The 12,498-nt window shown below is 44.4% G+C and overlaps 1 protein-coding gene across 1 annotated transcript in view; it reads left to right on the top strand.

Annotated features, from left to right (window-relative positions):
- Window positions 1-12,498, top strand: part of LOC119461954 (midasin-like) — a 268,647-nt gene that overhangs the window by 35,288 nt on the left and 220,861 nt on the right. The window contains 7 exon segments of the mRNA XM_049672349.1: window positions 1,299-1,478; window positions 1,833-1,840; window positions 2,598-2,867; window positions 6,819-6,994; window positions 9,190-9,271; window positions 9,802-9,917; window positions 10,385-10,515. Of these exon segments, the coding sequence (XP_049528306.1) occupies window positions 1,299-1,478; window positions 1,833-1,840; window positions 2,598-2,867; window positions 6,819-6,994; window positions 9,190-9,271; window positions 9,802-9,917; window positions 10,385-10,515 (963 nt within the window).

The raw sequence follows: 12,498 nt of genomic DNA, 5'->3' as shown, positions 1-12,498 counted from the left end.
TGTGTCGCTTAGCAATGCCTCGCACCTGCTGTGTGCTAGGCGTTGCTAGGCTACGCATGTGACGTCATCGCTTGGCAAGGTTTTCCAGCATACAACTGACGGCAAACGCCCAGGTGAGACAGCTTCGTTGTCTAAAAAAAAAAAATCCAACTGTTTTTATATTTTGTACATGAACTGAAAAGCCAAACAAGAGTGACTTGTGCGCACATTTGGTGCGGAGCACGTGCTGCTGACAGGCGGCTGAAACAAAGGTTTCTCCGTCACTTAGGCAACCCCGTACATCCATAGAACGCCCACCTACGGTGTGCTGCTGCCGCATTTTCTTTTCTTGGATCCTTGTTTGTTTGCTTCACATAATTTCCTCCTTCGAATTGCTCTTGTCACTCTCTTCTCGGCCGGTGCACCTTATGTGGATGCGCGACTCTCACGCGTCCCCTAATGTTGTTTTCCCCGCATAGCTCGCGTCTCCTGTAATCCTCCACCTAGCAAATTTTCTGTAACCTAGCGTCTCCTGTAATTCTCCACCTAGCGGACTGGGCCAACTTCCGCGAGGAAGTTGGCCCAGTCCGGATAATTAACCGATAACGGCAGAACACGAAACTTCAGGGAGCGGCTAAGCCGGCGCCTGGCCGGCGGGACCGGCTAAGCGGCACGGCGGCAAGCGTGCACGGAGACAGCTGAAGGTGGGGGAGCTACGAGGGAGTTTAGAGGGAGGGCGAGGGGAGCCACCGAATCCACTGCCACCGAAGCGACGGCGTTGCCAAGGCCAAATCCGCTTCTCTGCTGCCCTCCTCCCTCACCTTCAGCGGTCTCTGCACGCGCGCCATGCCGCTGCCGCCCGCTCCCTGAAGCTTCGTTTTCTGCCGTTATCGGGAAGCGAGCATTGGCCGGTATGGGCAGTTTCGTGGCCCTCGCTTGCTACTTGCTTGCACGCCGCATTTCACAACTCGCACCGTTCGTACATCGTGCTATGGTGCACGAATACTACAAGAATAAGTCCTTCTTTTAATTTGAACTTCTTTTAATTCGAACAAATTTTCGGCCCCTTCGAGTTCAAATTATCGAGATTCGACTGTAGTATGCGTCTACATGGAGTTGTATGGGAGGGTAAACGAGAGTCTGAAAAAAAAAAAAAAAACGCTTTATATTCGGTCCTGCACCATAACCGCTTACGTTGGAAGTGTCTGTACTGAAGTATGTTGATGTGCTGACCTCTGTTCAACTTCCTTAGATTTCCATCCAGCGATCGTATGTTTAAGAAAGACCCTGACGGGCTGGGTGGTTGAACTAATATGCAGGGACCTGCTGAAGCTGTGTCAGCGGCTTGTGCTGCGTGGCTTCTGTCTGGAGGGAATGCAGGCTGCTCAGCATGCATTCCAGGACACAATGGACTGCCTCTGCCAGAGCATCCGGGATCCGGCCACGAGGCAGGCTCTGGCTCAGCAGTGTGGAGCACTCCTTGGACTTAACAATCGGAGGTCTGCACTTAAACAACTAATATGGAAAAGGCAAATTTTAGCTTATGGATGGGCAGTAGCATGCTTTGTTGCAGATACAGTCACTGACTTGATTTTTCGGACATAGATGGGTTGTTAAAATGTTCGAATAATCTTGCAGTTTGAATAATCTAATTTCAACGGTAATATCAATTTGGTCGTTTCATTACAATTCCAGCCAGGCAAAAATTTGTTTAGAGCACTTTGCTTTATGTTGTGCTTCATTTACACAGCCCGACTAGGGATATGTGTCAACATGAAGCAAATAAGGCATGTGCAGCCTTCATAGCCTTGACTCTTAGAAGACAGTTTTCTATCATTGTGTATAACTTTCAGCTACACATGTTGATGAGGCCTGGCTATGATCCGCACTGCTACTTACAGGTCAAAGTAGTCGTTTGCTCTGTCATTTACTGAACAGGTGAGTTAACACAAATTGGCAATGATTTCAATCACTTCACGAGAGTACGAAATTGGTCTAGTTGGTTTGTGAATGTCATGGTGAACAGCGTAAACGACAGGACAAGAAAGAAAAGCAGCGCATGTGTTCCATCTTCCTTGTTCTGTTGACTGCGCCTTTCATGGCGGTATTCACTGAATTAGTTTGGATTTGAAATACTGCTCACAAAGAGTACTTACGCCTTCTACACTATCACTCCAAGAAAAAGAAAAGATGTGAATGACTTCACGTAGCTGTAGCTGTGATAAAAAATCCCGGTTATTGTCCATAACACAGTTACATTCTGCGAAAAGTTTGAACCTTTGTGCGTATCTTCTCCCCAAGCAATAATTGTGATCAACCTCGAGTGCCTTTCCTTTCTTTAATGCATTGTGCCAGGTCATGAATGCCATGTTGATTATCGGCATGACATAGCATTCCTGACATTAAAGTAGGGAGCGCAGAGTTTTCGAGAAAGGAAAGGAAGCAAGACATGACGATTATTGTTTGGGGACAAGATATGCCCCTAAGGGTGTAATATTTTTTATAGTGCATCATCTCAGCACCGATTTATTTGTAATACTGCATTCTGCTGCCCTGGAGAATTCTTTGGGTTTGTATTCTTTTTATGCTGCTCATGATGCTCAATTTAATCTTTGCAGGCACTTTTTTTTGCACAATGAACAAACCAGAGATCAAGGAGACTGCATCATCAGTCACTGTGGGTCGTGTTGTGTTGCCTCGGCGAAAAGCTCAAACAAGAGATCCATTGTCAACAGCTACGAAACGAAGCACATTTGCTGGGACCCGGCATGCCTTGGTGCTGACTGAGCAGTTGGCAGCTGCAGTAGCCAGTGAGGAACCAGTGTTGCTCGTCGGTGAGACTGGTGTTGGAAAAACTGCAGCTGTTCAGCATCTGGCTGAGATCACAGGTGGGCACATGAAGTACAGGCATGTATGAGCATTGCTGTTGATTATGTGATTGGCTTATCAAGCACATAACCAAACACAACTTATGAAGCACGTAAAAGGTACTGAAGTAGAATAAAGGTGAACTAGTTGTAGAGTTATCATTTAAGAAAAACAGCATAAAAAAACAGAAGTGAGAGGACAGCGCTGCATCCGTGTCCTTTCACTTGTCCTGTTTCCCGCACTGTTTTTTTGCATGTAAAACGTGTTAAACATACACTCTGTGGCGTCTGAATGAAGAAACTTTATTTTGCACAGTAGAAGGCACCAGGATACCGATAGTGGAGAGCCTAAGAAAACTGGGACTCCGCATATCCAAAACGGTCATAATGGAGAATCCATTAGACTACTGGATAATAGTGCTCACCAAACAATTAGACTAATAAAGTGGATATCCAACAGGAACTATGCCATGAAAGACCACAATCTTATTCGATCAATAGAAACATTCGTAATCAGTCGTATTGTATATGTGGTTCCTTACCTTAAGCTCTATGCTACGGAGAAAGCCAAGATAGAATGTATCATTAGAAGGGCGCATAAGCAAGCCTTGGGACTTCCAGCAAATACGTCAAACAACAGGTTGCTAGCACTCGGCGTGCACAACACATTAGACGAACTTATGAGGCCCAGAAAGTGGCGCAGTATGAAAGACTTACGCAGAGTTTGACGGGCAGACACATCTTGCACGACATCGCAGTATCCTACGAAGCACAGCACAGACTGCGGGGAGACATCCCAAGGAAAATAAGGGAATCTCTCAATACTCCCAATCCCTAGAAACATGCACCTGGAGTTTCACGAAGATAGAAGAATCAATCGCAAGAGCGAGAGCTCTCCACAAAAGATTCAGTAGTGCTAGGGACGTGGTCTATGTGGACGAGGCAGAGTACACAAATAGAAAGAGTATGTCGATAGTTGCTACCAGTCTAGAATGTGACTCCAGAGTTAGTGGCACTGTAAAAACAGGAAAGGCCGAGGTGGCAGAGGAGGCTGCCTTAGCACTGGCAATAGCCTCCACGGAGGCCAACATCATAGTCAGCTACTCCAAGACCGCCGTCAAGAACTATGCCAAAGGAAGAATCTCGCCGGAAGCAGTAAGAATTTTAGCCAACTTTCCTGAAGACTGAGATGTTTGCATTATATGGGCACCCGCACACTCCTCCCTTCCCGGAACGAAATAGTGCACAACCTGGCTCGAGAACTGACGGACCGAGCAGGTTGACACGCAAACACTGGAACGAGAGAGACCGGATGGCCAGCTTTACCGAGATAACCAACACTATAAATTGGGCAGGGCCCGTTTCCCCCCGGCACACTCCTCGCTAAGAAGACGGCAAGCGACAGCATGGCGCTTGTTGCAAACAGAAACATATCCGAACCTGGTGGCCTACCACCGTTACTATCCAGAACTTTACACCGATAGATGCAGATTCTGTCAAGAAAGGCGGACTTGCAGCAGACCGTTCTGATCTCGTCGAAAACCTCCAAGCCGCCCCCAGAGGCACTATCAATAGTCACCAAAGCTGGCGCGCGTTCGGTGTGAACGCGGCAAAACGCCGACGGCGTCAACAACAGTTCTGCGCGTTGCTGGTGCTGTTGCATGGCCAAGTTTATACAGCTGATAAAACTACTATCCTTGCTCCGTATAGCTCTCTACTAATTTTCTATCGCAATTGATGCTTCGCCTTTGGGTGAAACTGCAACATTTTTAAGGTCAACTTTTTTTAGCTTTTATGGAGTAATTGCTTTTATCGAATTTTTTCGTCCGTCCTTTCACTTCGTTATAATGAGGGTTTGCTGTATCTCTGAAAGTGATTGCCAGAGAATATTGCTCCTGCTTATGTCACCATTCCTTCTTTCTGCGTCGCATATAGGAATTGCTTGATTCAATCATTATGGTACCCTACTTTCATGAAGATTCTGGAATCTCGGGTGATGCTGGCCTTCGTGGCTCCATGCCGTTTCTTCACATCTTAGATAATCTTCAGCTTGGCCCCGAGCAACAGTGCTGTTTGTTTCCCCAACATTGTGCGTTGCAGTTGCCTAACACATCACTTAGGATGTACACGGAGACGATTGAGTTACTTGGCTGTCTGAGCGCTGTTCACTCCGATCACGACTGACAAAGAGAAAACATGGAGGACTCTCGTTATGGGAGCAAGTACTAAGAGAAAACGTCAAGAGTGTAAAAGCACAACCAATGTGGGCGATGGTTGAGCAAAGCGTATAGAGGAAAGGGATGGAAATGATGAGACACGGCCACAGACACGGCCACAGCAATGAGACACGGCCACAACAGGGCAGTGAACATGGAGGAAGGGAAAAGGGAAGAAGACTAGGAGGGAGCATTCTCCAACAAAGTTAAAACCAAGCAAACTTGGCCCAACCCTTGAACGTCATGTCATGGCATGATTTAGTGTTTACCACCGCTGTGCTATGATGAGGAACCCATGCTTAGTGCACCCTCATCCAAAAAAGACGACAAGGACAGTAACATTTGACTGCTGTACTTGCGCATTGCAACAAAGGCCTCAAGGCAATAAATGTATAAGTTGCAATAAACAGTGGAAGTTGTACAAGCGCGTAGGGAGAAAATGTGCAGTGAGTGGTTGGTGAAGTTAGCGAAGCACCTGAACATGTGCACGTCGAATAAAGCCTACCGGAAACCAAGCACTCTGAGCCTAGTGCGCAGAGCATGCTGCTGGGCACAGGATCACGTGCCGGGCTGACTTCTTGAGAGAGAAAAGGTGATGGTAGAGTGTACTCTAGCAAAGGATGGCTTCACAGAGTTGGCTCGCGAAGGCTTGCCGCGTGACGGTCTCTCCTAGTTTTTTTGTTTTTTTTCTTTCCTCATGGCAGCAAGAAAGCTACGCCGAAACTGGCCGGATCCATTCGGATCTCTCTGTATGAAAAAGTGCGCTCTCCCCCTCCTGACAGAGAAGACGGTGCGAGGTCCGTCGTTGGGTTCCTGGCTTCACGCTGGTTGCCGTATGAGACGGACATATAAATTCTAATGCATTGTCTCCATGGAGAGTTTACTGGGACTGCGCTAATCTGTCATAAAGCCCTGGATGTTGCATAATCGGACATGCGTAACAGGGGTTCCACTGCACAACTTTTGTCAATTCTTATGTCATTCAGGATTTCATCAGAGCAAACCACGCGAATAATAGGGAAGCAAATTAGGAAGTTCGGCATGCTTCAATATCTTGTGTACTGGTGTAGCAATTTTACGTGATCATAATCTAGCACAGCCGAAGTGGTCTCGCAAACACTAACATTTTTGGTCAGCTTATGCAGCCACTGTTTCCCAGCATATCATTCTTGGCTCAAGAGAGGTGACTATTGTTGCCTCCACGGTTTTAGGCAAGTTATGCATCTCATTACTACGGTATGCTGTTTCTCATTAGTGTGAAAAATGCTGTACACATTCCTTTAAATATACTGTGTGACTGTTGAATCAGATGTGCTGCACTTAACTGTTACAGTTAGTGCAAAATAGTGAATGGTTGGCATGTCCACTAAGCGGCTGAGTTCACAGATGAAGTCGGTGCATTGAACACCATACTGTGAATCTTGCAAACTTATGTATATCTTACGGCCAGAACTGTACATGTAGACCAACTGCTTACATAGCGGCACGAAGCCATAGGTCGGCATGTCGAATTCCAGTGAAGGAATTCTGTAGAAACATCATAAAACATACATGTACGCGATGGGGCAGGAAACCTGCTACTGCAGCCTGCTCATGTCTGGAGTCTCTCACAATGACGGCTAAAAACTAGCATCGTCCGACTGAAGCACAGGGTTGTTGGCACTATGCAAATGCCATATAAAATGTTTTTGACTAGGAAGGCTGGTTTTTATATGCAAGAGGCTCTTACTTCCTTGGTTATGTTTGCATTATGCAGGTCACCCTTTAGTAGTGCTCAACATGAGTCAGCAAAGCGACAGCAGTGACCTACTTGGTGGCTTCAAGCCTGTCGACATCAAGCTTCTGTTGTCCCCAGTTCGGGAGGCATTTGAGGCACTCTTTAGTGCCACATTCTCACAGACTCAGAATGCCAAGTTCCTCAGCCACATCACTGTGAGTGGTGTCTCCTAGCCGTTCTGTCTTTTTATATTTAGCTCATTCCTCTTGCAACCTTAACTTTGTTATTGTATGTTTAATGTATGAAATTCAGTACTACTTTTCTTGTGCAGCTTGCAGTTCGCTAATTTCATTAATTCGAACTCCAAGGGGATCGGAAATTTATTTGAATAAAACGGAGTTCAAATGAAGGAGAGATGCCCCATTGAATCTAGCGCCCAATCAATTATGTGGGGCCTTCATTGAAAAAGCCTTATCTTTCCTCACTAGTGTGCGACGGCATGTGCTGGAATAAGCCTAGTTTCCATGTAAAGTCCAAGTGCGAGTCAAAGGCGAGAAGAATGGTAGCTTGATGTGCACCATCCTCTCACACGGCCAATATTGGAAGTCATGTGATCAAGTGGCGGCTAGTCTAGGGAGAGGGAACAGGTGAGCGCGCGATATCGTGGCAAAGTATGTCCTCAGGGGGGGGGGGGGGGGTGCGTCGTTGAGTGCCCATGCAGGCCATGTGCCGTCTCTTGAAGGTAATCTCTGTGGTGTGTGCACAGCTTGGGTGAGCTGAGATAGCTGGTCACTTCACGTGCACCATCTACCTGTGCGCTGTCTTCCTGTGCACCTAGTATTGGAGGTTGCGTAATCTCAAGTGTTGGACATGCGTTGAAGAGAGAGGCAGCCTGAAACATTTACTCTCGGAGGCCTGGGCTCCTCATCACGCTAGCATTCTGACAGCTATGTTTCTTTATGTTTGCCTGTGTGCTCATGACAGTATGCTTGTTAATTTAGTGTGTATGCAAGTGTTTACTGCAATTTATACAGCCAATAAAACTATGAACCTTATTTCGTATAGTTATCTAATGCTTTGCTATCGCCATCAATGCTTTGTCTTTCGGGTGAAACTGCGACTTTTTTTTTCTTCCTGCTCCTTTTAAGTCGAATGGTAAAAAAGGGCATGTGCTGCTTTGCGTGGTCTGGTTCGGTCTTGGCTCCCCTTGTGTCCTTCCTCGTCATTTTTATGGCATGTGACATTATGGTAGCTAGCGACGCATCAAACCTTCGCCTTTGACCTGGTTTTGTTCAAACTAGCAGTTGCACGGTTTTTGGAGTCTAAATTTGTGGGAGTTTTTCCCTATTCAAGTACATATGTCAATTTGTCAATTATCTTTCAGTTCGAATTAAGAGATTTCAAATTATCGAGATTTCACTGTATTAATTAATAATTATTTCTGCTTTACCCACAGCACCAAAAAGGCATTACAGTGAGGGGGTACAATTTGTAAAACAATGATAATATCAGCAGAACTTCTTTCGTGATACATACAAAGTTCAACAACATGAATAAATTAGCATGGGCTACCAAAACAAATAAAACAATAATAATATTAGCAGAACTTCTGTTAAAATACATATAAACAGTGTTCAAAAGTAAGAATAAATTAACATGGGCTACAAAAACAATACAAAGACAATTATAGACAGACCATTCGGACAGCAGAAGGCAATCTATTCAAATCACGAATAGCTTTTGGAAAATAAGACATCTTGAGCAAATCTGACTAGCAAGCAGGTTCACGAACTTTTAGTGAGTGGTCTACGTGTTGTGATCGGTAATTGGGTTGCATTATATATCTCTCCGTTTGTATACCGACTGTGCCATCATAGATGCTGTGGAAAAGATTCGAAATCTTTTTCATTGACTCTCTAGCGTATCCCACTTTAGTTCTTTCTTAAAATTTGTTACAGAAATTTACACTTTATTTTCTTGAAACATACTGAGCGGCTAAATTCTGTATTCTCTCAAGTTTCTCTGTGTCATGCACTGTGGTAGGGTCCCATAGCACACATTCTGTGTAGTTCACATTTACAGGCCTCGGATCTTTCAGGCTATATTAAGCATGGCCTTTGATGAATACTCCTCGGCTTATTAAGCACCAGTATCACGGAAACAATGTCACTGTGTACACAAAGCTGTGTGCAAGGCAAAAACTGCTAGAAAGTTCTACTATGGATCAGTTTTCCCTTTGGTTGGTTATTAAACTAAGTTATTAAACTAAGCCAGTAACCAGCCACTTGTGTTACTGTGTAAACACATTTCTGGATAACTTGTACATTTATTCTTTTGTAACTTTTGAGCACTACAATGCTATATTTTTGAGGGCACACAGATTTTTATACTTTATGCTGCTTCGTTACAGACTTGTTTTGCTGGACGTCGGTGGCGTGACTTGTTCAATCTGATGTCTCACACCCAAAAGTCTGCTGTGTCAAAGCTTTCAAGTAAGATAACCTCATTTCAATAGGAATTTGATTGAACTGCCCCTGCTTGCTTAAGACGTTGTTATAACTAGAGTTTATGGTGTTCTGCTATAGATTACATTTGTATTTAGAGCTTCTGGAGCTATCAAAATGTTTATGAAGCATGGTAAACAAAAAACAAAAAAAAAACCTGGGGTTTTATCTGCCAAAACCACAGTATGATTATGAGGCGTTTGGAGAGTGTTGTAATAAGAAATTCTCTCCAAAACAACTTGCTTTTGTTAATAGAAATGTTTGATACGAAAATGAATTAAACCTTCTAGGTTGTGATACTGCTTAGCTTATCAGAGAACTGGTCTTGATAGCGCGTTCCTTAAAGGTAGTCTGCTGTCATTCTACATCATTTCAGTCAAAGCTCTTTCATGGGACTAGTTCTAACTTGATGTTGACTCTATGAAATACTGCACCAACTGATTGCCATTCATTAGGACTACCAGCATTCTCGTTCGTTTGCCAAGCGTGGTTTACTTGTTGTATTTCTTGCACTGCAGAACCGGGTTGCGACAAGGATCAGTTGGAACGCTGGCGTGCGCTTGGGGAGCAGTTGCGGAAAGCAGAGGCTCAAGCGCGCCAAGCTGAGAACAAGTTGACATTTGCTTTTGTTGAGGTGAGGTGCATTCTAAAGCTTGAGTGTGCAATCAGTAAGCAAGGGCAGATTAAATAGGTGCGTTTCTTTGTCCACTTTTTTCATGCACTAACTCTTTGTTGGGATGCATGGACTGACTCGATTGCAAGCAACACAGTGGAAATACATTGTCAGTCTACAGTCAGTGTGGATGACTGAACAGAATCATTACCAAGAAGCATTTTGTTCCCACAAGCTGCTTCTGTTATGGCGCTCTGTCAAGTTGATTATAAGAACTCTCAGTGCTAGAAACATATTGGAAATCAACAGTTCTTCTTTCCCAGTGGTACTACCCATTAGTTTATTGCCGCATGATGAGTGCATCCTGAAGGTTTACGACTTGCACAGTTCATTGCCCGAAAGACCTTCTATGGAGGATTTCATATTTCCAGTTAATCTGATGAGTTTAGCTTGAGTTGCCATGCAGGTCATTGGTTTCTTATGTGCAGGGAGCCCTTGTAAGAGCTCTGAAGGAGGGTTCCTGGGTTCTCTTGGACGAAATCAACCTGGCCGAAGGAGAAGCCCTGGAGAGCTTGGCTCCGGTCCTGGATGGTAGCTCGCCAGTGCTATTCGAGCGAGGGTACAGTGCAATTATGTTTCGTTTAAAGCCCTTCTGTTATGATGTTTGGTTTTATGAATGCCGGTATGCAAACAATGTGTTATGGAAAGGTGAGTTACTTCCACAATATCGCATCAACATGAATTTATGCTGGGACTGACTCGTTTGGCCTGAAGTGCTGATGAGAGACAGAGAGAAAAATCTGAAATTTATTAATTCGCATCTAGTTCAGCAAGCTAGCATTGGAACACTCACCCCATCTTTTGCCCAGCTCCGTAACTACGACACCGACTTTTGCCATCACGTGTGTGCTATGTGGAGAAGCCGAACGTCAGGATACGTGAGAGCCGTGTGGAGAGGAGGAACATCAGGGGATGCTGTCCAAATATGCACAGCCATAGTCACTTACTGGCTAAGGAGGCAGTGGCAATCACACCTCAAACAAAGGCTGTATACTTGCACCAACCAGCTACCTTCACTTGTTTTTCCACTCTCTGCATGTTTCACTCATTATTGGATTGACTCCTTCCTTTCTTTGTGTGTGCCTGTTTCTGCAACGTGCTGCCATATTCTCTTTTTGTTTATGTTTGTGTTATGCTGGCAACAACGGTTTTCACTTTACAACCTTCTGTTGGTGTTTTGTTTTCTGCTATGCCATTGAGTGTGACCAAGCTGTGGGCTTTCCACTAACCAGCTGTAACTGGGGAAATGCAGCACTACATTATTGTGATTATAGTATCACCCAACCACATGGACAAGTGATTCTGCCACTGCAGAAATGTGCCTAGAATGGAAAGAATGGTGTGAGTGTTTGCTAAATGGGCTGCCCTAAGCCATTTTTACTGTTCCTCACTGCTTGGAATCTCCTTACAGTTAATAATTGGCACCTGCTAAATGTGATGTAATTCATCCCTGGAAACCTTTGTGTGCATCCACCATTGCACCATGTTGTGCCTCTTCGCTTCTAGATTTGTAGAAGGTGCAGTTGTGGAACATTTCATGACTTTTTAAGGTAGCTGTCTCCTAACCACCGGTTATTTGAAGCCAAGCTTGTTGTATTAAGGATATATGTTTGTGCTATGATTTTGAATAGAGTGTATCATGCAGTTATATTGGAAACTACATTAAAAAATAGTACTAGTACCACGTTAGATGTGGGATAATGTGGCAAATGTACAACGTAGTAGGAGTGTGTGGATACCGAATAGTAGATTTCTAATTGAATATCGAATTGAATCAAGAAAATAAGTGGTGGAACATCGAACGGATTATTAGAAACTTTGTGCAAAATTTAGTGCTTACAAATTTTGGACAGGAAAATGCTGCACATACTCAGGAGTCCCTAATACGAATGTGCTAGCAAGCTGTCGGTAACTGAGGTACATAGAAATCAAGATAACATACAGTACGGTCTACTCTTATTAATGGGAACACCATATTAGTAGGCCAGCAATGATTACAGCTCATTTCTAGTATATGAAGCTCTGGAAAATATTTTTAATCTCTTGAATAGAATCCAGTGTTTTTTTCTCTCTGAAACTAATGGATTAGTGACAATCTGTTGTACTGAACACCAATTAGTTTTTTAGTTTAATAGTGGACCTGTGTTTTGCGGCAGTCATTTATTTGTAGCATAGAAAGTGTTGCTTTCCTGTTTTTCTCCAAAATACTGAAGAATTATGCTAACTCTCCAGCAGGTGGGTTATCGTAAGACCAATCCACGCGACAGACGAAAGGACCGCACATCACGGGTCTTGTACACCGCTCTGCATGTAGCCAGCGCAGATGGTTAAGAGCACACGCCGTCCTCACTATTTCATTGTCAGGTTCGATGTGATTTTCCACCGGTCAAAGATTCTGAAATCTGGAGGGTCACAGCAATTTTACGCGATGCTTAATTCCCCCCTTGACCCCTCGTTCAAATGCCGTCCACACAAATGCACGGCCATGACACTTTCACACCTGCCGTGTAAATTCAAAGCTAATCTTGTGACTGGTTGCTTG

The sequence above is a fragment of the Dermacentor silvarum genome, chromosome 8 (genome assembly GCF_013339745.2).
Source record: "Dermacentor silvarum isolate Dsil-2018 chromosome 8, BIME_Dsil_1.4, whole genome shotgun sequence".
Lineage (NCBI taxonomy): Eukaryota > Metazoa > Arthropoda > Arachnida > Ixodida > Ixodidae > Dermacentor > Dermacentor silvarum.
Note: the sequence above shows the minus strand (reverse complement) of the source record. Positions and strands in the feature narration are given on the sequence as shown.